Below are 27303 nucleotides of genomic sequence, written 5' to 3'. Positions count from 1 at the left end.
ATTAGCTCCCATATGCAGTACGCGTTCCTAAATAATGACCTCGGCCCTCGACCATGTGTACGATACTAACATGTAAACAAATCATTTAAACTGACAAGGTTCCGCAGTAGCAAGTCCGCTTTTCTCGCTTCCTGACCATGGCTAAACAAGGTGAGAATTCAGAATATGAAATCCTGTGTAACTTAATTTTCTTTGTGAGATATGTGGATGTTGTTTACTGTACATGCACGCGGGAGGAAAAAAAAAACAAATACTGAAAATAGGTCAGGAAGACGTACACCAAAGCTGAACATATCGATAATCATAAACAATTTTCTTGAGGTATTTGTCAGTTTCGGTTCTTTATCAGCTTGTGATTTCACTTACAAAAGCATTACAAAGTATAAATATGCAAGGGATACATGTAATCTCACAATACACCACCATGCACAATGTTTACACCTAACATTGTATCTTACAATGTACAATTGACATGGGGAGCGGGTCGTTTCTTTAAACAGCTACACATTTCTAAAGCATGAGATACGATCAGACTTTTCCTCTCAGTTAATGACGGGTTCCAAGGACAGGGAGCTATTTGTAATAGACCTTTATTTATTTAAGGATTTTTACTATAGTGCGTTGTTTAGATGCACATGGTTTGTTGACTTCGAACCTTTTAACAAGACAATATGATTGCGTACATTTATCAACGTATCCACTAGTTTAAAAGAAAATATACCTAATGTCCTAAATAATAAATCAATGATTACATTCTTCGTGTTTCTGCTATGCATTTCATATTTGAGAATCACGTGACTTGCGTTGCCAATAGAAATAGTATACAATTAAAAATATTGACTGGGTCATCGGGCAACAACTATTTTGTTAGACCCGAGGGTGGGTCTGTTGTCCTCAGCATACGGCTTCGGACAACATATCTTTTGTCGGGTCAAACTAAACAGCTGCTTTCATTTACTAAATTTTATTCATTTACTAGATGAACATGGTTTGTGAACTTTACACTTTAACAAGTCAATGTAATTACTTGTATTTATCACCGTATCCAATAGTTTAATTAAAAGAAAACATACCCAATATCTTAATTATTATATTTTTCGTGTTTCTGCTCTGTGTTTTATGTAATAAATTCTACATTAATCAAAGCAGCAGACCGAGAATCACGTGACTTGCGTAGCCAACAGCTATTGACTAAATTTGAGGACAACGGCTGTTTTGTTTGACCCGAGAACGAATCTGTTTTCCGAAGCCGTTTTGTTATACACCTTTATATTTTAAAGGTTGTTTTTACGAGATGCATATGGTTTGTTGACTTCAAACTTTTAACAAGACAGTGTAATTGCGTACGTCTATCAACTAAACTATAGTGGATACCATTAGTTTAAAAGAAATCATACCCAATGTCCGAATTAATAATCAATTATTACATTTTCATTATTCCTGCTTAGCGTTTCTTCTCATAAATTCTGTAATTCATCATCAGTTCAATCACTGAACCTCGCCATTGCGTAAAACGAGCAGATCGAGAATCACGTGACTTGCGTAGCCAATGGAAATAAGACAGACTATTGCCCTGTCAGCAGTTCGTAAACTTTTAACCGGTCAATAGACCACGAGTGTGAGAGTTGGTTTACTGGTAACAGTTAAAGGCCGGGAGTAACCTAGAAAATTTTACACCCCTACAGCAATTAAGCATATATGGCAAGAGGGCAGGGCTTAGCAGTGTTATCAGAATAAGCAGCAATCTGATGCTTGACTCTACACGTGCTCTGTAGCAGACGATATTTTGAACAGGGAGACTGGCATGATTTATCAAAATAAACTAAAGTTTTCCCGCATTTTTCTACCACTCTGCTCGATCTGCGAGGCACTGAAAGGCTATGCTTTTACTTTAACAAAACTTCACCTTAGGAACTACAAAATGAATTCATCATTGTTTTATCCATGTCTTTTAAAACATGTAGTTTTTTTTTGTAATATACACAAATATTGGTATATATGATATACTAATACTTATGATTTTCCTCTTGGCACCTTTCAATTATGAGAAGAATTTGGGGGGAAATTGTAGCTGTGCAATGGAGGACATGTGCATTGAAGGATTATTAAGAAACATTATTTGGAGACCTACTATCTGTGACTGTCTCTTTTGACATTGTAATGTTCACATGTAAGAGTCCAGATTGAGAGTAATTTTAGAGTGATGGTTGATCAATTGGACATTTGTCATCATTGGTGAGAGACAATTAATGGGAGTTACACAACTGGCCTAGGAGATTGTTGCTTAATCAGACAAACATCATGCTTGACATTATTCGAGAAAAGGTACCAGCAATCCTGCAAAAACTCTGAAACAGTGATCAGACTGAACAGTCCTAATGAGTTATTTTCATAAAGTTAACCAATTTTTTTTAATGGAATGTGATTATATATAATTAAAAAATAAAATTTGGATTTACCAATGATATATGAGTAAGTACTTTTTTTCCACATTATACAGTGATTTGATTACATGTTGCCTTTGGTGCAATCCCTCTTATCTAGAACTAGACAAGCATGCTCCTGCAATATGTGAGTCAACATCCGGTGTAAACAATAACAAAAGATAATCACACCCACAAACTGCCAATCTCTAGTTTGAAATACAAATTTAGCCCTGCTTCAGATTTTTGAGGCCAAAATTAAAACTTCATGAGAATTTATATCTAAAATAGATATGGCCAATATATGCACAGTTATGAGGGGAACAAGCATACCTATTTTAAAATTTCAGTACAACAGCTTAATCTTTATTTTTGCAAAATAAGTGGTGCAATCTGAATGTGACCAGAAAATTCATATATTCCACCATTTTCACCGATTGGCTGCTTTTATACCCAATTGCCGGCCTTTAAAATCGTAATGTTTTTTTTTTAAGGTAAACATCAAGGTCTATAACAATTGTGCTTATTTTATATAACCTTATAAACATCGTATTCTGGTACAGAATGAACTCGTCATGCAATCATTCTCTTTGTATATTATATATATTTTATTTTGTTTAGACATATATGTAAAACTTTCTTATACAAGAAGTACAGTGTAAATTGGTGTCAATCTTTGAAATATAGATAATGACGGTCGTTGTACAAAGCTTTATAAGTTTGCTTTTACATGAGTAATGTTAGATATGCCAAACAATAATCTACCTGATAATAAAAATATATTTGCCTGAGAAAAAATTTTCAAATACTTTAATACTAATCGTGTTTACTAAGTGTTTATATGAACGTCCCTCAATAATGAGTAAGTAATGTTATCACTTAAACAATAAAATGTTTTCGTTGTTTCAACGGGTGATGATGGTAGCTAGCATTGCAGAAAAATGCATAATCCCCATAAGCGGGTTATGCAATGATTGCTATCTTCATCACCCAATGAAACAACACAGAAGGGGTAAATCCACAGAAAGACATTGTATTGGTGATATTTATATTTTTAATCATTTTTAAAAAATATAGAATTAAGTCCTAAAATATCATATGGTTGACCGAACAGCCAATGTACCCTTTGACCTTGATGACACCCCATATTTGGTCTTGATTATGCAGACAGGGGTACTATAAAACCGGATCAAACTAGAGTGCAACAAATATGTATTAGCTGTATGATGAAAGCAGTGTCACTTTCAACAGAAATATAAGAGAAAGGATGCAGTGAATGTAAATATATTTTTAAACCAAACTGTTTGTCTGTTTAGAACATGTTATTGATAAAATACGAAGATGTGTCAACAGTGACTTTAGCAGATGGTGGTGGATGGAATAGATACCCCCCACCTAGTAAATTATCATATCATCATTCTTTCTATGCACAGGTAATTATATCGATAGAATTGAGTGAATTTGCTATCAAACAGGTTTGCACCTGAGTTTCGTAGTAATGTCAATTTGTGGGAAGTATATTATTGATCGATTTTTACGTTGAAGGAGAATTATGAAATTCAAAAAAGAAAACCTGGGGTCTTAGTGCTTGTTGTGTTAAACTTGACCTTTCTGTACTTAAATGTACACATGATTGATTTGCATAAACTCGATTTATCTGTTTGTGTCAACAGAATTAATATAAGCAACACAAATCAATCATTTTATCAAACACGCACCGTTACATGTATGTACAGTTATAAAATCTTGCACAGTCGTGCTCAAAAGCGGAAGAGACAACCTCCTTAAAGAGTACTCGAAGACGAATTTCACTTCTCATTGGTCTGCCAATTTTATGATAATTTCCGAAAAATGTATATTAAGAAATATCATTACAAAAAATCCTCTACTTACAAACTAGTTCAGTGGTTATCAAAAGAAAATGTCATAGAATTATGTAAATGAATGTTCAAATATAAGAACAGAAATACATACATAATGCTGAGGTTATCCTCCTTTTTTTACCATATCATATTTCATATTCATTATGTTACAAACTATACTTACTATCTAACAGACATCAACTATCTATACCTACATTGAATGAATTGTGTCCATTTACCTAACCTGCATTGTATTCACTTAATGTTCGAACCCAAAGTGATATAATTACTTGCGTCCCTATATTGTGAAGAAGAACACAATGTCCATGTGACTTACAGATACATAGTAGACCCTCAGTCAGACCCCATGGCCGTTAAGGTAGTCTGAAGCTAGCTTCAATGTGATTTTCTTCCAAAGAGAAATCCGCCAATAGCTTTAGATACAGAAGGTAGAGTTGCTTTTTGTTGGGGTGTTTTTTTTTTTGGGGGGGGGGGGTTAATGGCTTTGTGTATCGCCATGCCATACATGTAGAAGGGCCACCTAAAATGATGCCTTTTCTTCGCTGAAAGCGAGTTGAAAGCCGTGATCGGTTGGCCTTTAACAGTTTTAAACCGTGAAAGTGTTTTATTTCAGTTTATGTAGGTTATTTAGATACAACTAAATAAGCGGCAAAAAAAGGGAATAATTTGCTTTTTGAGACTTTATCGTGTTTAGGGGTTGTGCTCCGATTTAATGTCCCCATTCGACAGACTATAAAGTTCGATATGCACATGTACAACTATTTGGTAATACAAAAATATTTTACTGCTAGATAAAAGATTGATTGATTGGTTGAGGTTTTACGCCGTTTTGGCAATATATCAGCCATTTTACGGTGTGAAAATAATCTATGTGTTAACTTATAAATACACACAACCTACTGAGTACGAATTACACGACATAGAAAAAATAATTAAACACAAAAACACGATATAGAAATCAAAATTCGGATTCAAAGCATTGTTCTTGTCTATTAGCACCCCTTTAATTAAACACGAGATCGTTAACTCGGACGCTATCGACCTTAAACATGAGGTCAGAGATAGATTGCAATTTCTTATTTTTCAGATTTTTCTCTCGAATTTCACGATTTATGGAGCAACTGGTAATTGTTCTCGATATCTTTGCATCGTACAAAAAAATTATTTATTATCTGTTTTATTTGAATTCCCCATTAATACAGGTAGTTCTCTTCCTAGAGTATGCATCATATTCCACAACTTTTAAATAACGACCTCTCAAAAATTAATGCGATTTAATGCGATCGTCAACGACGTTACATAAAGCGATTGCGCAACCCACCAGAATACCTGTTAATGTATCTGTATGTTGCTTCACACTTGATCATGTATAATTTTGTTCAGTGTCCACATTCTGCTGTGACGTACATGTATCATGTTAAAGCCTTTTTTCACTCATTAATTTATCACCTTTAGTTCACTATAAACCCCCTTTATTTGAACGATTATGAAAATAATTGATTTGGCGGCAAGAAATTTCGGAATTTGGAACTATGTCGATTAAAGGATTACATATACACAAAATTTGTGGGAATAACTTTTAAGTACAGTGTAAGGCTCATAAATCGTCATGACTATACTTATATCTTGTAAAATAAAAATATATAAAACATCCGCTATCAAACTGTCGTTCTGCGTAAGTGCATCCGTGTTACCGTTCACATCCGGGTTAACAAGTACAGGGGGTGATTGGTCACCTCGTGGACAGTGAACCCCCTATTTTTCTGCAGGATGAAAATTAAGCCGTGTCCGACGACGATTAACGGCAGACTGGTTAATTAGTTGATTCATATTACAGTTTTTATTCGCTAATTATATGACACTATACATGTATTCACATTCACAGATTATTTATTTCCTTCTATACAGCTCATTGGTTATGAATACAAAATATTTACAGATACATGTATATACAAATAAACATATTTTACCCACACCACCCTTAGTTAATTGTATCTTGCTTAACGTCTCGCTCGAGAATTTTTCACTCATATGGAGACGTCACCAAGACCGGTGATGGGCTTCAAATTTTAGGCCTGTGCTCGGCCCTTACGGCCATTAAGCAGCGAGGGTTCTTTAGCGTGCCACACCTACTGTGACACGGGACATCCGTTTTTAAGGTTATCTCCGAGGACCTGTGACATTCACACCTGATGCCGAGCGTTTGGCGATGGAACTGTTACTACCTGTTTTAACGACTTAGGTCTGTCGCGCACCACCCCCACTGGTTTCTGAATGTCAAGACCGTCAGATAGACAATTACTAATGCTGAACTACATGTAAGAGTTTGTTTTTGTGAAGTGAATTATGTTAGCGGTGGATATTGTCCACTCGGTCGCTAATCTTAGAAATTTGCTAAACATGAAAGGCTGCAGGGAAGGCATTATCCGTGTTCCTGTATTATTTTCATGATCAAGGTTTAGTTTGAACACGATTTTAAGGTGGTTGCTTTTTAAATTGTACATTTTATGATTTGAAGGGGCTAGATAGTATAGGCAGTTCAACACATCATTATATTAGTTGAATCTCTTTAGAATTAATTCCTTTCAGGTTATCGTAAGTTGTGGAACGTGAATATACAGAAGGCGATGTTTCATCCCTGAGATGCGTAAAACTTTAAATGTTTATCCGAGTTAACCGATCAATTTATACACATATCACCCTAAGTCTCTTCAACCGATCAATTTATACACATATCACCCCAAGTCTCTTCAACCGATCAATTTATACACATATCACCCTAAGTCTCTTCAACCGATCAATTTATATACATATCACCCTAAGTCTCTTCAACCGATCAATTTATACACATATCACCCTAAGTCTCTTCAACCGATCAATTTATACACATATCACCCTAAGTTTCTTAGTCGAGGTTTTGGTTTGATATTTACCAACGTGGTTGTTATTTTTTTTTTTTTTTTTTTTACACTTGTTTCCATTTTATCCAACTGCTTTCTACAATGTATCTTTGTGTCGTAGTGCTGACATTTTGGGATTCTCCTCTGCTTTGCGTGTTTCATCTCGGGCTATCTGATTTTATTCATTTGGAGCTTCTCGGGGAGCTGTTGGTTTTTCGGATTTCAGGTCCTGAAAAAAAATATTTTCAAATAGTCGTCGCCCCACTATATACAGATGGAACAATGCTTAGGATGAGTTGGGCTTCTTTCATTATCATACTCCTGTGTTGATAGTGTATACCCCATTCCCAATGTGAAAAAGGCTACATTTTCCCAAAGTTTTTAGAGTGATTTTTAAAATATACTACAAAAATATGCTTAAGTCTCTGAAAGATCCAGAATCAAATAGGACCGACCCTCAGAGTAATCATTTCTTGTAATAAAACTAGCATTTGTAAATCGTCTTTAAAGTTGAAATTGATATGAATTTCCGATCCTGAACATTACGTCTCCACTGTTCACAATTCCAATATAACTGACTTTTGTAAATCGCCTCAATTAATAGTAATTTAGAATATGGACTCCCAATCGTAAACAAACTTTTCCCATTTCCAGTGGCACTGACTTAGAAGGTTCTCATTCAATAACTGGGGACAGGACTGTCTAATTATTGAGTGAAAACCCAGCAACCCCATTACACCAATTTCAATGCTACCCCTACATTAGCGGGAGTTTACATTAAAATTCACTGAAACATTGAATTATATTCACTAATAAAGCAATCAAGAGATAATTAGGTTAATGATCATTAGACAATATCAATCGGAGCCCTTACCTCGCCTATTTGTTCTTGGTGCGGTAATCCGGTAATCCTTCGGTAGGACATGAGACGTCGCATTCGTTCTGAACGTGCACACCTTGGCCTTCTGTGTACATTACTAATTGCACGTATCTGATTTTGAGGTTATCTGGTTTATGCATGCATGTCTTTGTATTAGTTGGTGGTTCGATTTGAGTGATATAAATCTGTGAAAGTTTGTAAACAAGATCCACAGAATGCAATACTACTATCAGATATTGGTATTATTAACTTTTATGCTAGATATAAATTGCATATTAACCCAGTATTTGAAATAGAGACATGTGAACTTCTGTGAATCATCTCTCACAGCATCGTCGGAAACCCACGGTTGATTACGCTTCGTTCCTCTCTCCATCACCCGTGGGTCCATTCATTCCTACTCGCTTGTTCTCATGAATAATTAATTAGGCAATTTGATTGGGCGCTCATGGAAAACCCTAAGCGAATTTGTCCAATCAAAAATAGGCCTTCAGCCCAATTTCGGTATACAATTGCTGTGGTAGCAAAATTAAGTTAGTGCTACCTTTAAAAACAGAAGAGTTCCATTACTATAACGATTACTTTGATTGGACGATATTTTAAAATATTTATTCATGAGAACGAGCGAGTAGGAATGAATGGACCCACGGGTGATGGAGAGAGGAACGAAGCGTAATCAACCGTGGGTTTCCGACGATGCTCTCACAGAGGTGTCCAACAGAACACTCGCAGATGCACGTTGAGGCTGTAGTCGAGTTTTGAAATGATCTTTATATATATATATATATATATATATATATATATATATATATATATATATATATTTCTGCAATGAATGTCTCGGAACTAAAGGAGCATTGTGGAATATTAAACGATGAAAATCCAACCGTGTCCGTGTCTTTTCACTCCACATAATATTCTATATGGCTCGGGACAAACAAGGAATGACATCAGCGTGCACAACGATTTACTGTAACAATTAAGGATTTATCTCTTATTTCCAAATAAAGTGACAAGAAAAGCGTGATATCTTTCTTGTACACACGGTATATGATCTTGGTTGGTTGATTGTATATTGTTTAACTTCTTGTTCGAGAATTTTTCACTTCTATGGAGACGTCATCATTGCTGGTGAATGGCTGCAAACTTTAGGCCTATGCTCGGCGCTTACGGCCTTTAAGCAGAGAGGGATCTTCATCGTGCCACACCTGCTGTGACCCGAGACCTCGGTTTTTGCGGTCTAATCCGAAAGACACCCCTTTCCCCATTTAGTTGCCTCTTACGACAGGAAAGAGGTACCGCGGACCAGTTCTAACCCGGATCCCCACGGGAGTGTTGAATTTGGTGTTTTCTATATATTAAATTGATGTTACTACAGAGTGAAATTTCTTTGGTTTAAAAATAAAGACTTCTCCATTGAGTTGAACGAGAGAAGTGTCTCAAAGCTTAGCGTATAGAGTTACATACAAATAGAAAATTGTCAATAAATCCCAAACTGTGCAAATCAAGTTTTTTTTTCCTCAGAAAGAAGAACTCAGATACTACATGATAGATTGAACACTCGGATAAAAGAAACGTAATGGGTGTCGGCATGTAACGGGGTCTACAAAGCAATGGCAAACTGGGATTAACATATAATCTAGTCAGATATTGATTATGAAATTTAATGTGCTCTTGGGTCTTCTTGTATTATCTCATAGTATCTGTACAAACAGAATCTAGAAAGGGTCAGATGGGGTACACTTTGAACTTTGTCCCAGTTTACACGTAATTTTAGTGTGCACAATCGTTATAACTTTACAATGATAAAGGAATAGAGGTTCTAATATGATGTCTATGGTAATTAATTATGTAAATACGCGGAAAAACTTATCTCAATGTGCAAGATAATTATGCCAACATGAAAGATCATTATGTTCGCTTGCAAGTTACCGATCTTTTAGAGAATGTTACTTTGATATTGATAAATTTTCTTACTAATTAACGCCAGTACCTGATATCATTCATGTGAGATTTATGTTGACATGCAGCTTATATATGTCGACAAGCGAGTAAATTAAGTCGACACGCGACTTATTTATGTCGACAAGCGAGTTAATTAGATAGACACGCGGTTTATTTATGTCGACAAGCGAGTAAATTAAATTGACACGCGACTTATTTATGTGGATACGTGACTTATTTATGTCGACAAGCCAGTTAATTTAATTAAGTCGACCCTCGACTTATTTATGTCGACAAGTGAGTTAATTAAGTCGACATGCAACATGCGTATAGGGACATGTGACTTATGAGTCCCCTATCGGTTTGTAAAACTGTATCTTTATTATCTTGAGTGTTATTTTGCAGGATCTGCAAACTTAAATAAATTATCTGTAGGATAAAAGAAATCTTAAAGTGAATTGTTGCAAATATCTTTTATCAATATGCTATGGTCGAGGGCTAATGTTGCACTACAAAGTTAATCTTATCAAGTTGTGCAAATAGGGTAAAGTCACAACACATTCACCCTGGGTTGAACCTGCCCCGGGAGTGAACTGGGTTAACTTAACCCGGATAAGAAAAATGTATGGTGACATATTTCTACCATTACTTGTTGGATAACTATATCGACTTGTCGGTTAATTATGTCGTCTTGTCAGATAATGTTGTTCATTTATCAAATAACAAAACGTTACAAAGCGTAACCGTAACAATGATTCCACGCTTACAATGAACACATCGATATCAAGAAGTCAATATGTCGTAGTTCACTAAACCATGAACACATCGATATCAAGAAGTCAATATGTCGTAGTTCACTAAACCATGAACACATCGATATCAAGAAGTCAATATGTCGTAGTTCACTAAACCATGAACACATCGATATCAAGAAGTCAATATGTCGTAGTTCACTAAACCATGAACACATCGATATCAAGAAGTCAATATGTCGTAGTTCACTAAACCATGAACACATCGATATCAAGAAGTCAATATGTCGTAGTTCACTAAACCATGAACACATCGATATCAAGAAGTCAATATGTCGTAGTTCACTAAACCATGAACACATCGATATCAAGAAGTCAATATGTCGTAGTTCACTAAACCATGAACACATCGATATCAAGAAGTCAATATGTCGTAGTTCACTAAACCATGAACACATCGATATCAAGAAGTCAATATGTCGTAGTTCACTAAACCATGAACACATCGATATCAAGAAGTCAATATGTCGTAGTTCACTAAACCATGAACACATCGATATCAAGAAGTCAATATGTCGTAGTTCACTAAACCATGAACACATCGATATCAAGAAGTCAATATGTCGTAGTTCACTAAACCATGAACACATCGATATCAAGAAGTCAATATGTCGTAGTTCACTAAACCATGAACACATCGATATCAAGAAGTCAATATGTCGTAGTTCACTAAACCATGAACACATCGATATCAAGAAGTCAATATGTCGTAGTTCACTAAACCATGAACACATCGATATCAAGAAGTCAATATGTCGTAGTTCACTAAACCATGAACACATCGATATCAAGAAGTCAATATGTCGTAGTTCACTAAACCATGAACACATCGATATCAAGAAGTCAATATGTCGTAGTTCACTAAACCATGAACACATCGATATCAAGAAGTCAATATGTCGTAGTTCACTAAACCATGAACACATCGATATCAAGAAGTCAATATGTCGTAGTTCACTAAACCATGAACACATCGATATCAAGAAGTCAATATGTCGTAGTTCACTAAACCATGAACACATCGATATCAAGAAGTCAATATGTCGTAGTTCACTAAACCATGAACACATCGATATCAAGAAGTCAATATGTCGTAGTTCACTAAACCATGAACACATCGATATCAAGAAGTCAATATGTCGTAGTTCACTAAACCATGAACACATCGATATCAAGAAGTCAATATGTCGTAGTTCACTAAACCATGAACACATCGATATCAAGAAGTCAATATGTCGTAGTTCACTAAACCATGAACACATCGATATCAAGAAGTCAATATGTCGTAGTTCACTAAACCATGAACACATCGATATCAAGAAGTCAATATGTCGTAGTTCACTAAACCATGAACACATCGATATCAAGAAGTCAATATGTCGTAGTTCACTAAACCATGAACACATCGATATCAAGAAGTCAATATGTCGTAGTTCACTAAACCATGAACACATCGATATCAAGAAGTCAATATGTCGTAGTTCACTAAACCATGAACACATCGATATCAAGAAGTCAATATGTCGTAGTTCACTAAACCATGAACACATCGATATCAAGAAGTCAATATGTCGTAGTTCACTAAACCATGAACACATCGATATCAAGAAGTCAATATGTCGTAGTTCACTAAACCATGAACACATCGATATCAAGAAGTCAATATGTCGTAGTTCACTAAACCATGAACACATCGATATCAAGAAGTCAATATGTCGTAGTTCACTAAACCATGAACACATCGATATCAAGAAGTCAATATGTCGTAGTTCACTAAACCATGAACACATCGATATCAAGAAGTCAATATGTCGTAGTTCACTAAACCATGAACACATCGATATCAAGAAGTCAATATGTCGTAGTTCACTAAACCATGAACACATCGATATCAAGAAGTCAATATGTCGTAGTTCACTAAACCATGAACACATCGATATCAAGAAGTCAATATGTCGTAGTTCACTAAACCATGAACACATCGATATCAAGAAGTCAATATGTCGTAGTTCACTAAACCATGAACACATCGATATCAAGAAGTCAATATGTCGTAGTTCACTAAACCATGAACACATCGATATCAAGAAGTCAATATGTCGTAGTTCACTAAACCATGAACACATCGATATCAAGAAGTCAATATGTCGTAGTTCACTAAACCATGAACACATCGATATCAAGAAGTCAATATGTCGTAGTTCACTAAACCATGAACACATCGATATCAAGAAGTCAATATGTCGTAGTTCACTAAACCATGAACACATCGATATCAAGAAGTCAATATGTCGTAGTTCACTAAACCATGAACACATCGATATCAAGAAGTCAATATGTCGTAGTTCACTAAACCATGAACACATCGATATCAAGAAGTCAATATGTCGTAGTTCACTAAACCATGAACACATCGATATCAAGAAGTCAATATGTCGTAGTTCACTAAACCATGAACACATCGATATCAAGAAGTCAATATGTCGTAGTTCACTAAACCATGAACACATCGATATCAAGAAGTCAATATGTCGTAGTTCACTAAACCATGAACACATCGATATCAAGAAGTCAATATGTCGTAGTTCACTAAACCATGAACACATCGATATCAAGAAGTCAATATGTCGTAGTTCACTAAACCATGAACACATCGATATCAAGAAGTCAATATGTCGTAGTTCACTAAACCATGAACACATCGATATCAAGAAGTCAATATGTCGTAGTTCACTAAACCATGAACACATCGATATCAAGAAGTCAATATGTCGTAGTTCACTAAACCATGAACACATCGATATCAAGAAGTCAATATGTCGTAGTTCACTAAACCATGAACACATCGATATCAAGAAGTCAATATGTCGTAGTTCACTAAACCATGAACACATCGATATCAAGAAGTCAATATGTCGTAGTTCACTAAACCATGAACACATCGATATCAAGAAGTCAATATGTCGTAGTTCACTAAACCATGAACACATCGATATCAAGAAGTCAATATGTCGTAGTTCACTAAACCATGAACACATCGATATCAAGAAGTCAATATGTCGTAGTTCACTAAACCATGAACACATCGATATCAAGAAGTCAATATGTCGTAGTTCACTAAACCATGAACACATCGATATCAAGAAGTCAATATGTCGTAGTTCACTAAACCATGAACACATCGATATCAAGAAGTCAATATGTCGTAGTTCACTAAACCATGAACACATCGATATCAAGAAGTCAATATGTCGTAGTTCACTAAACCATGAACACATCGATATCAAGAAGTCAATATGTCGTAGTTCACTAAACCATGAACACATCGATATCAAGAAGTCAATATGTCGTAGTTCACTAAACCATGAACACATCGATATCAAGAAGTCAATATGTCGTAGTTCACTAAACCATGAACACATCGATATCAAGAAGTCAATATGTCGTAGTTCACTAAACCATGAACACATCGATATCAAGAAGTCAATATGTCGTAGTTCACTAAACCATGAACACATCGATATCAAGAAGTCAATATGTCGTAGTTCACTAAACCATGAACACATCGATATCAAGAAGTCAATATGTCGTAGTTCACTAAACCATGAACACATCGATATCAAGAAGTCAATATGTCGTAGTTCACTAAACCATGAACACATCGATATCAAGAAGTCAATATGTCGTAGTTCACTAAACCATGAACACATCGATATCAAGAAGTCAATATGTCGTAGTTCACTAAACCATGAACACATCGATATCAAGAAGTCAATATGTCGTAGTTCACTAAACCATGAACACATCGATATCAAGAAGTCAATATGTCGTAGTTCACTAAACCATGAACACATCGATATCAAGAAGTCAATATGTCGTAGTTCACTAAACCATGAACACATCGATATCAAGAAGTCAATATGTCGTAGTTCACTAAACCATGAACACATCGATATCAAGAAGTCAATATGTCGTAGTTCACTAAACCATGAACACATCGATATCAAGAAGTCAATATGTCGTAGTTCACTAAACCATGAACACATCGATATCAAGAAGTCAATATGTCGTAGTTCACTAAACCATGAACACATCGATATCAAGAAGTCAATATGTCGTAGTTCACTAAACCATGAACACATCGATATCAAGAAGTCAATATGTCGTAGTTCACTAAACCATGAACACATCGATATCAAGAAGTCAATATGTCGTAGTTCACTAAACCATGAACACATCGATATCAAGAAGTCAATATGTCGTAGTTCACTAAACCATGAACACATCGATATCAAGAAGTCAATATGTCGTAGTTCACTAAACCATGAACACATCGATATCAAGAAGTCAATATGTCGTAGTTCACTAAACCATGAACACATCGATATCAAGAAGTCAATATGTCGTAGTTCACTAAACCATGAACACATCGATATCAAGAAGTCAATATGTCGTAGTTCACTAAACCATGAACACATCGATATCAAGAAGTCAATATGTCGTAGTTCACTAAACCATGAACACATCGATATCAAGAAGTCAATATGTCGTAGTTCACTAAACCATGAACACATCGATATCAAGAAGTCAATATGTCGTAGTTCACTAAACCATGAACACATCGATATCAAGAAGTCAATATGTCGTAGTTCACTAAACCATGAACACATCGATATCAAGAAGTCAATATGTCGTAGTTCACTAAACCATGAACACATCGATATCAAGAAGTCAATATGTCGTAGTTCACTAAACCATGAACACATCGATATCAAGAAGTCAATATGTCGTAGTTCACTAAACCATGAACACATCGATATCAAGAAGTCAATATGTCGTAGTTCACTAAACCATGAACACATCGATATCAAGAAGTCAATATGTCGTAGTTCACTAAACCATGAACACATCGATATCAAGAAGTCAATATGTCGTAGTTCACTAAACCATGAACACATCGATATCAAGAAGTCAATATGTCGTAGTTCACTAAACCATGAACACATCGATATCAAGAAGTCAATATGTCGTAGTTCACTAAACCATGAACACATCGATATCAAGAAGTCAATATGTCGTAGTTCACTAAACCATGAACACATCGATATCAAGAAGTCAATATGTCGTAGTTCACTAAACCATGAACACATCGATATCAAGAAGTCAATATGTCGTAGTTCACTAAACCATGAACACATCGATATCAAGAAGTCAATATGTCGTAGTTCACTAAACCATGAACACATCGATATCAAGAAGTCAATATGTCGTAGTTCACTAAACCATGAACACATCGATATCAAGAAGTCAATATGTCGTAGTTCACTAAACCATGAACACATCGATATCAAGAAGTCAATATGTCGTAGTTCACTAAACCATGAACACATCGATATCAAGAAGTCAATATGTCGTAGTTCACTAAACCATGAACACATCGATATCAAGAAGTCAATATGTCGTAGTTCACTAAACCATGAACACATCGATATCAAGAAGTCAATATGTCGTAGTTCACTAAACCATGAACACATCGATATCAAGAAGTCAATATGTCGTAGTTCACTAAACCATGAACACATCGATATCAAGAAGTCAATATGTCGTAGTTCACTAAACCATGAACACATCGATATCAAGAAGTCAATATGTCGTAGTTCACTAAACCATGAACACATCGATATCAAGAAGTCAATATGTCGTAGTTCACTAAACCATGAACACATCGATATCAAGAAGTCAATATGTCGTAGTTCACTAAACCATGAACACATCGATATCAAGAAGTCAATATGTCGTAGTTCACTAAACCATGAACACATCGATATCAAGAAGTCAATATGTCGTAGTTCACTAAACCATGAACACATCGATATCAAGAAGTCAATATGTCGTAGTTCACTAAACCATGAACACATCGATATCAAGAAGTCAATATGTCGTAGTTCACTAAACCATGAACACATCGATATCAAGAAGTCAATATGTCGTAGTTCACTAAACCATGAACACATCGATATCAAGAAGTCAATATGTCGTAGTTCACTAAACCATGAACACATCGATATCAAGAAGTCAATATGTCGTAGTTCACTAAACCATGAACACATCGATATCAAGAAGTCAATATGTCGTAGTTCACTAAACCATGAACACATCGATATCAAGAAGTCAATATGTCGTAGTTCACTAAACCATGAACACATCGATATCAAGAAGTCAATATGTCGTAGTTCACTAAACCATGAACACATCGATATCAAGAAGTCAATATGTCGTAGTTCACTAAACCATGAACACATCGATATCAAGAAGTCAATATGTCGTAGTTCACTAAACCATGAACACATCGATATCAAGAAGTCAATATGTCGTAGTTCACTAAACCATGAACACATCGATATCAAGAAGTCAATATGTCGTAGTTCACTAAACCATGAACACATCGATATCAAGAAGTCAATATGTCGTAGTTCACTAAACCATGAACACATCGATATCAAGAAGTCAATATGTCGTAGTTCACTAAACCATGAACACATCGATATCAAGAAGTCAATATGTCGTAGTTCACTAAACCATGAACACATCGATATCAAGAAGTCAATATGTCGTAGTTCACTAAACCATGAACACATCGATATCAAGAAGTCAATATGTCGTAGTTCACTAAACCATGAACACATCGATATCAAGAAGTCAATATGTCGTAGTTCACTAAACCATGAACACATCGATATCAAGAAGTCAATATGTCGTAGTTCACTAAACCATGAACACATCGATATCAAGAAGTCAATATGTCGTAGTTCACTAAACCATGAACACATCGATATCAAGAAGTCAATATGTCGTAGTTCACTAAACCATGAACACATCGATATCAAGAAGTCAATATGTCGCTGATTTTAACAATGAACACATCGATATCAAGAAGTCAATATGTCGCTGATTTTAACCATGAACACATCGATATCAAGAAGTCAATATGTCGCTGATTTTAACAATTAGACGATTTTTTAAAAAAACTTGACAAGTCTCTGCATACATGTATATGAACTGAACGACGTACAAATACAAACAAATATACCAAATTTTATTTCAGTAAACTTCCTATGATTAACTCTCCATTATTTTATTTCAGTAAACGTCCTATGATTAACTCTCCATTGTTTTTTTCAACGGATCTTTGTGCTTTTTGTTGGTATATGATTGATAAATAGAGATTGATTGAATTCAAATACACTGTCATGAATTTCATATAGGATTGGTGGAACGTTTAAAAAACGGTGAAGATATCCTCATTGCGGAGGGATACATGTGGGAATTCGAAAGAAGAGGTTACTTGACAGCTGGCGGATTCATTCCGGAAGTAGTTCTCGACAATCCTGAGATTGTTCGCGCCCTTCATTTGGAATTCATCCATGCTGGTACTGATGTCATAGAGGCCTTTACGGTTAGTTCAATGACATGTATATAGAACGTGATGCGCATGCTCAAATTGAGGTACATGTGAAAGGTGAAGATAATGAACAGTGATCAATCTCATAACTCCTATAAGCAATACAAATTAGAGAGTTGGGCAAAGACGGACCCCTGAACACACCAGAGGTGGGATGAGGTGCCTAGGAGGAGTAAGCATCCCCTGTTGACCGGTCACACCTGCCGTGAGTCCTTGATCTTGATCAGGTAAATGGAGGTATATAGACCGTGATACGCGTTCTCAGACTAGATAACACGTATAACCGTCTCTCTGTCAGTCGGTGTTGTGGAAGGTGTGTGTAAAATTTCACAAAGTGTAAACTTTAAGTTTACTTTTGTCATGACACCTTGGTCAAAGACGGAATCATGATAGTTGGGTGAAATATCAGGAAAGATCTGTGAAAATCTTGGAAATTACCGTTCGGTATATATTTTCATGGAATTTGTATTCAAGCATCCTCATGATAGAATAGACTGTAGTTCGTTCACCTAAGACTTCTTAGTTTAACGGCTTGGCTGGTTGTATATTGTTTAACTTTCCGCTCGAGAATTTTTCATTCATATCAAGACATTGCCGTTGAAGGGCTGTAAGAGTTCGACCTATACGTATGCTCGGCGTTTGCGGCTTACGGCCTTTGAACAGGTATGGGTCTTTATTCTTTATCGTGCCACACCTGCAGTGACACGGGTCCTCGGATTTTGTGGTGTCATCTGAAGGACCGCCCCATTTATTCGCCTCTTTTGACAGCAAGGGGTACTGGGGACCTATTTTAACCCAGATCCCCACGGAGAGTCTCTAGAAGGGAACTTATGATTAGGATATCATGTTTGACATGAGGAACATGCTGTAACTAGAATGAACAATTCCATAGCCCCCTTGTTTTAATCATTACCTAACGGATTTATTTCTATGTCCAAATATTTTCGCAGTATTATGGACACCGTGAAAAACTTCGCCTGATTGGACGAGAGGATGATTTGGAGAAGTTGAATAAAGGAGCACTGCAGATAGCGAAGGAAGTTGCCACTGAGAATGGTAAACTGTTCGCCGGGGGTCTCTGTAACACCGGCGTGTACAACCCCGAGGATGAGTCCACTTTCAACACTGTCAACTCCATGTTCAAAGTAAGATTATTTAATTCACATATGTACTAAAATAAATTTAATACAAACGCTTCGGCTACATGAAGCAATGATGCTTGTAGAATCAGCTTATCCAGTTTTACACATAGATATCCGTATTATTTATTTTTCAATTTTCTTTGACACTGTCGTAGTTTAAGTAAACATTGTTTCGTACTTCGTATGGGAAATTGATGTACGGCACTTCCACTAAAGCGACTATTGATGGTGTATTTGTTAAAAGACCGACAGTTTTAAAACCACACCCCTGCTTACCAATGACCCACTAGTCACACCCCTGCTTAGCAATGACTCACTAGTCACACCCCTGCTTAGCAATGACTCACTAGTCACACCCCTGCTTAGCAATGACCCACTAATCACACCCCTGCTTAGCAATGATCCACTAGCCACACCCCTGCTTAGCAATGATCCACTAGCCACACCCCTGCTTAGCTGTGAACTATCGGTCGTGTCCCTACTTAGCTATGAGCAAATAGTCCCACCTTGCTTAACTATGTACCATTAATCTTTAGTATTAGATAACGAGTACTAATCTGTTCACTTCTAATTGTCTGATGTTATACCTGTATCAGTTTAAGCTAGTTGATGGAATCATATGATTGATATGCCAGTCAATGGGATGAATTCAAATATGGGTTACTGTACTTATGCTGGATCCCAAAACTTCATAAAATCCCTTATAAGGATGCATCTTTGGATCCAGTATATATTCTACTAAGACCCTATCTTTGCTCCTAGCGAAATATTAAATGCTGTGATAGAGAAACGTTAGAAGTAATGTGCCACAACATATGTCAGAAGTGGTATGAATCAAATATGAATTCTAGATAAAAATTCAAAGAACTTAGTAAATTTGAAATCATGAAATTTTCCCCAAATAAACAACATAAAAATGTATGAGTTTTCATTACTTTGCACTACTAGTCCTCAAGACTTGGTATTTTGATACCATAGACAGCTGCTTTTTCCATAAAAATGAAATGTGGAAAAACTCATATTGTGTGATTAGTAATCTTTAAAAAACACATATTCTCTGACGTTGATATTAAAAAGATGCTGGAGTCCCTCACTGACAATGTGTACGTATTCTTTGGTAATCAGGTCATTCTACATTCTGTTGGCATTCCCATGGGCACGAATTGTGCTGCTTAATACCTGACCAATCGACGACGTTTTATCTGTAATTAACAATACTAACCTATTTTCATTAATCTATCGATTCGATATATCCCAATGAACTTGAAATAAAAGTCACCATAGAGTCTTTCATAATACATGCATTTATACTTGTATATTTTATTGAACATAGATGTTAACAGCAAACTGAAACTTTACTTTATGACAAACGTTATAAAGTATGACTTCAGTTCCTCCATCGTTAACTTCCCATACTTTTGTATCAAAATTCCATTATTAATAATATATAATCGTTATTACCGATCAATAGGTTGAATGTTGTCTGATGTGTTTCATACCAATTGTAAGGCCATTCTTTATATGCTGATTTTGACTATGGGTCACTCCGTCTACCTAATCAAGATATTGAGCTCACGGTGGGGGTAACCGGTAAACAGGGCATGCCTACTCTTCCTAGGGACCTGACCCCACCTCCGCCATGTACAGGGCTCCGTGTTTGACCTACTCTGAATTTGGCATTCTCTATATGACTTGAGAGTTTAAGCACCCTAGCCTGAATTTATGTACTCCTTGACAACGACAAACTTTGACCCTCATTATTATTGAAACTACAATCACAACTTAATATTCGATTACAAGTACTCACTGAAATTCCTTTTCTGAAAGGAACAGATAGAGTGGGCAGTTGAGGCAGGAGTGGATTACATCATAGGCGAGACCTTCAGCGACCTAGGAGAAGCCATGCTTGCTTTACAAGCCATTAAAAAATTTGGAAAAGGTAGATCGTTCATTAAAGTATGACAGGACTAAACACAAACTAATTTGATATTTTCTCTTTCATTTCAATAATTATTGAAATTAAAGGGGGGGATTAGATTGGTATAATGGGAATATATCGATAATAATTCGAACAGTGCATTTCTTTGATTGGACTCTGCTATTGTAAATCTAATTCTAAGTTTAAGCATACGATATATATATATAAGTGATTGGTGTAGTTAGAGGTCCTATTTGAATATGAATTATTAGTATGCGGACAAGATAAGAATTTAAATTCCGCCTTACTGCCAAAAGCATAATCACTATTTCTTGGATCACGTGCCAACATGTTTATACTGGGCGAAGCTCGGCTGGTCCGCGACGCAAGGCTCTAAAGGCAACACGTAAAAGGAAAAATCGACAAAAGAAAAGAAATAGTCTCTACATACGTTCATTGAAAATTTTGTGAGCCTTACGAGCGCCGCCATTTTTTTTATTTTTTTTTTTCATGAGTTGCTTCAACAGTTATTAGAGTTTTGAATTTCACTCCAACAAATACAAAACTATGGCGTGCATTTTATAATTTAAACACTCAGTTTCGTTAAAATGAATGGTATGGTAATATTTATTGTAACAGTTTTTATCAAATCATTAAATAGAAAAAAGCGATACGACTCAGTAGATGAACGAGTTCATGAGTTTCTATAATTGATACGATATTATATACACTTACTTTTTTACCTCTTTGAATTTGCTGATTAGTTGATTTTCATTTGCAAACGGGGTGTATTGTTATTGTTTAAAATTTATTCGTTTGGAAAGGAAACAAATCGAAGCTAAATGTGACGTCACAATGCACTGTTTACGTCGGTTGACGGATCATATAGTTACATGTATTCCCATATATCCCCTTTTTAATGTTTTGGATGTTACTGGGCGTTTAAAGCAAAGGAAATTTCATAAAAAATATTCATTTTCAAGGAATGGATATATTTCTATTTCTAATATGCCTCACTTGGGACATGTCAGTGACCATTTCATCATCTTGCTTCGCTCGGTCCAACGGTCACACCGTATATACATATTATGATTTATAGTACATATATACACTGCCTCTAAACACTTTTTTTTAATTACCAATGTAGGTCTTTTAAAACACAGCACTTCAGTATTTTCTTATTTCACCAATAGGAGTGCCTGCAGTTATTACTCTGACGCCATATTGTCCGGATATGACGACAGATGACGTCCCTATTCCGGAGGCGTGTCGGCGATTAGAGGAGGCGGGAGCAGCAGTTGTGGGGTTAAATTGTGGAAGGGGCCCTCGGACGATGATAAAGCTCATGAAGGAAGTCCGAAAAGTGTGCAAGGTACAGGGAAAATCTATTCATTCAGTCGTGTACATGCAAATTATCTCATTTAGAGAGTCGAAAGGCAAAGCGAGACTTTTAGCAATCATTTCTTTCCCATTGCTTCAGCTTATATTCATTTGCAGTTTGCAAAGGGTCTTTAGAAAAGATGAAAAATAGAATTTTAAAAAAAAACGTGTTGCGCATGTATTTATATGTTGAAAGTTTTCTTTAACAATGACAGTGGTTATAAATGGAATTTTGTTAATAATGATTTTTATCTGTTGTTGTTTACTAGCTAAAGGCAATTCGGCTAAAAGGCAATAGCTTTCACAGAAACTTCACAGTATTTTTTTTCCTCCAGGGTCCAGTGGCCATGTTACCTGTAACTTTCCGCTGTCGAGACGACTCACGGACATTTCAGTCCCTCAAAGACCCAGAGACTGGTGTGTAGAGCACGTCTATACTGACACTTCACCTAATCCACCATCACTCGTCAACCCTCAGAGAATCTTCTTTACTTGGTTACAGTGGAATCGTCATTGTTCGTGGGGGATTGATGTTCGTGGATTTCGTGGGTCACTCTTACCCACGAATTTGCGTGTCTTCGTACATTTTTAAGAACCAAATAGGTATCTCTCCTAGTGACATCGTATCGCTTACCCACGAATTTACGTGTCCTCGTACATTTTTAAGAACCAAATAGTTATCTCTCCTAGTGACATCGTATCGCTTACCCTTGAAATCACGTGACCACGAACCAGACAAAATTTGCATACCCACGAACACTGACCCCCGCGAATTAGAATGATTCCACAGTATTTATTCACAACGATATCAAACTTTCCCTTCTATTGTATCAACCATATGTAATTTTTCGAGATAGAGTTTAGAGCTGCATCGGTTCACAAATTTTTAGATTGGACTTGATTTCGATTTCAACCATTCGATTCGATTATTTGAATAGTAACTTGGTTATTCAACATATCCTTCCATCACAAACACTGAAGGTCACGGATGATATGAAGGTCACATTTCATTGAATTTTCTCAAAAAGAACATTTTTTAACATCTTGACTTGATTGAATTAACATAAATTTCTTGAACTATTTCAGTAACGTAGGCTAAGAGAGAAACTTCTGAAAATTGGATCTCGTTTGAAGTCAGCATTTTGCAAATTATATGTTCGTTATAACAATCTTGTTTTCCAATACAACCTATTATTGGGTCAGATACTGTATGACGCGTTTCATACCGATTGGTAGGCCGTTCTTGGCACATTGATTTTGACTACGGATTACTCCGTTTACCTTATCAAAATATAGGGCTCACAACAGGTGTGACCAGTCGACAGGGGATGCTTATAATAAATAATAAAGCCCTTATCTATCCAGGATTACATATTTAGCGATAACGCTAGTTTTCAATATGGTCCTGCATATAACATACATACAGACAGATAATAGTAAAATAAACACAGATTACTCTTCCTAGCCACCTGATAATCAGGGAGTCCGTGTTTGCCCAACTCTCTATTTTGTATTGCTTAAGGGGTTATGAGATTGACCACTGTTCGTTATCGATATCACAAATAAAAATGTTAAAAGCATGATATGCTAGATTGACTCAAGAAGTTGTTTAACCACTCATTGACACTCATAACAAGATATCAGCAAATCATTTGGAATAATCAAAACAAAACTTTCATGCTGTATAATCTTTCACTATCTATCTAAAACCAAAATACTCCCAATTCAAGTGACAGTTTTGAGCAATACTGTTAAATGTTTGAAAACAACTTGTCTATTGCGTAAATCCAGGTACATCTGAGTCGAAACGTCGGTCGAAGCATAAACCGTCACCGACTCCGGCATTTACACGTTTTCCAGAATCAAAACATGAATGCTTGCGAAGAGAAGTCGATGTAGGCTATGCCTCTCGACTTCTCTAAAGAGAATAGGGTAGTGATTGCTCCTTCGCAAAAACGCTCGACAGTTAGAAGTGAGAATCACGGGTGTTACGGATATGACTTAAGAACGAAGGTCCTGTGTCGCGGCAGGTGTTGGCACGATAAAGAACCCTCACTGCTACGGCCCTGATAGTCCGAAATATCTTACGTTTTCCTGGCTTTTTTATGATTTTGATGTTGGAGGCGGCATTCTCGGGCCAATTTTAAATACTTGCGATCAAAATTCAATGTTAAACTCATAATTCATCAATAAAATCATGCTTCTTGAAATTACTAATATTGATTTTATGGATTCTTTCATCACATAAATAGCTTCATGAAAACATTTTAACAAACTGTCGAGCTTTGTTTTTAGTCACGTGACTCGTTCTCTTAAATGACAGCCAAAATTCGATTGACAACAATTGTGTGCTTCTGTTATCGAATTCTGGAGTGATGTTTTCTTTTAATCGATATTAGTAAGTACAAGAACCATTGTTTTATTGATCAATTATGAGTTTAACATTGAATTCCACTTCAAAGTATTTAAAATCGGCCCGAGAATGCCGCTGGAGGCGGCGAATTTCCAGTTTACGTAATTGCGCCGGTTCAGACGTTTTCCTGGCATGGTAAATATCAAAATCATACAAAAAGGTCAGGAAATCGTCAGATATTTCGGACTACGGCCCTGAGTGCTAAGCATAGGTCTAAATTTGTGATACCTACAGGTGGTGACGCCTTAATATGAGTGAAAAATTCTAAAAAGGACGTAAAACAAAAATCAATCATTATAAATCATATCATTATAAATCATATCATTCGACATATACATGTACGCTTTATGTTATCCTTTAGATCACCCGAGGCAGTGATACAATTAATCGACTGATTGATTGATCGTATATTGTTTAACGTCCCGCTCGAGAATATTTCACTCATATGGAGACGTCGCCATCGCTGGTGAAGGGCTGCGAAAGCTAGGTACACGGGTATTTATAGTCATTGTTATGGCCAGTTATTGAAAACTTTAATTGCCACAAATAAGAAAGTTTTGACAGTACAGGTATATTGATAGTAGATCTCTCAGATAAAACAATACAGTTTACACTCGCAATGCTCCATCAGGCTTAAACACAGAGTTAAAAACGGCAAAGTGGCGCTGAAAGACATCATTTGATAAGCGTCATAAAGGGAAAGCAGAAATTAAGCACCCGCGGTTCGTTTACCGCCAAAACATTAAGTATTTTAAAACGAGAGAGAGAGAATCACTTTTTAAGCGACACAAAAATAATTATATGACTACAAAAGCTTATTAATGCAATCGAAAGTTGTCTCAGATGACGTCATATGTTACGGGCGATAACTCGCGTCACAACACAATTATCGATCACTCGGGTAAAAGTTTGATACCGCCGTGTCAAAATCGCTATGGAAATTAATCCATAAGTGTACGACAGACATTTTTATGTGTAAAACTAAAAGTTTTAGGAAAATCGTTTGACCTTTAATGATCAATAATAACAGCAGACCTATCTCCATTGTCCAAACATGTGATGACATAATCTTATAATATCTCAACTGTGCGAGACGATGATTGCAGACGACTTCTGACGTGCGTGACTTGCTAAATGCCTTAATTAATATATGTCAGGGAAAATTATATACAGCTGATAGTCCGTTGGTTTGTGAAATATATCAGATAAGGCGCATATTACAATAAATCTACTGTTGATAATTTTACGCCGACTACAAACCTTGAAATATTTCCAAATTTGAACTATATTTTTAAATTTAATTTATAATTCAATAAAGTAAAAGTTTTAGAGTGGCGTATATTACATTTTCAACAGTGAAATATATTTATCCATCCATTGAATGGGGTTAGGGTGAACAGTGAAATATATTTATCCATCCATTGAATGGGGTTAAGGTGAACATTCATGAAAATTATAACAAGAAACCGGTTTTACTCGTGAAATAAAATTCCATATCCAACTACAAACCATTGAATATTCTCAGTGACTGTGCGCCACTGTAAACGTCAAATAATGAGATGAATACGGAATTGAATAACACTAACAGATATGTAAATGTGTAAGTTCCTCCATATTACAGGGAAACCACTGTATCCATTTGACCTGGAGGCTGTAAGATGTAGTCGATCAGACATCAGAATGTGGGCGGAGGAGGCGAAAGCAGCAGGGGTCAACTACATTGGTCTGTGTTGTGGAAACGCGTCCTTCTACTTCCGGGAACTCGCGGAAGCTTACGGGAGAAAACCGCCTGCTTCCAAATACAGCCCTGATTTGTCTCTTAGCATGTATTTCGGAAAGGCTAGTGAGGAAGACAGATTCAAGCGTACGGCGAAAGTAAGAGAATATATGATTGGGAAACAAAATGCTTGATTAATTTCGCTAAGTTCTGTCTGGTGTACAACTGCGAAGGAGGTATGCATTGAGCGAGGACTGGTATATTGAATTCTTGAAAATTCTTTGTTGCTGATGTCGACGATAATTGATCTCAATGAGCTCATGTACATATTGACTCTGTGTGTTTATGACGTAGTACGTTAAGTTTTGTGACGCAATCAACAATATTAACATGGCTGTCTGTCTTATCAAATAAAAAACATGTTACCTC

General features: G+C 36.1%; 1 protein-coding gene and 1 long non-coding RNA gene across 2 annotated transcripts; one reads left to right on the top strand and one right to left on the bottom strand.

Annotated features, from left to right (window-relative positions):
• LOC125676132 (S-methylmethionine--homocysteine S-methyltransferase BHMT2-like) lies at positions 1-27303 on the top strand. The gene is made up of 7 exons (XM_048914038.2): positions 1-150; positions 18108-18298; positions 19255-19449; positions 21274-21385; positions 22558-22736; positions 23080-23161; positions 26779-27303. Exons 1-7 carry the CDS (start codon positions 138-140, stop codon positions 27066-27068), a joined length of 1062 nt encoding a protein of 353 aa, XP_048769995.2. The 5' UTR covers positions 1-137; the 3' UTR covers positions 27069-27303.
• Positions 7248-8393, bottom strand: LOC125676151 (uncharacterized). The gene is made up of 2 exons (XR_007370783.2): positions 8081-8393; positions 7248-7435 (listed from the first exon to the last, which is right to left on the bottom strand). It is a non-coding gene; the product is annotated as an uncharacterized LOC125676151 (long non-coding RNA).

The sequence above is a fragment of the Ostrea edulis genome, chromosome 3 (assembly GCF_947568905.1).
Source record: "Ostrea edulis chromosome 3, xbOstEdul1.1, whole genome shotgun sequence".
In the NCBI taxonomy this organism is placed as follows: Eukaryota; Metazoa; Mollusca; class Bivalvia; order Ostreida; family Ostreidae; genus Ostrea; species Ostrea edulis.
The sequence above is the reverse complement of the archived record's forward strand: the minus strand, read 5'-3'. Positions and strand labels throughout refer to the sequence as shown.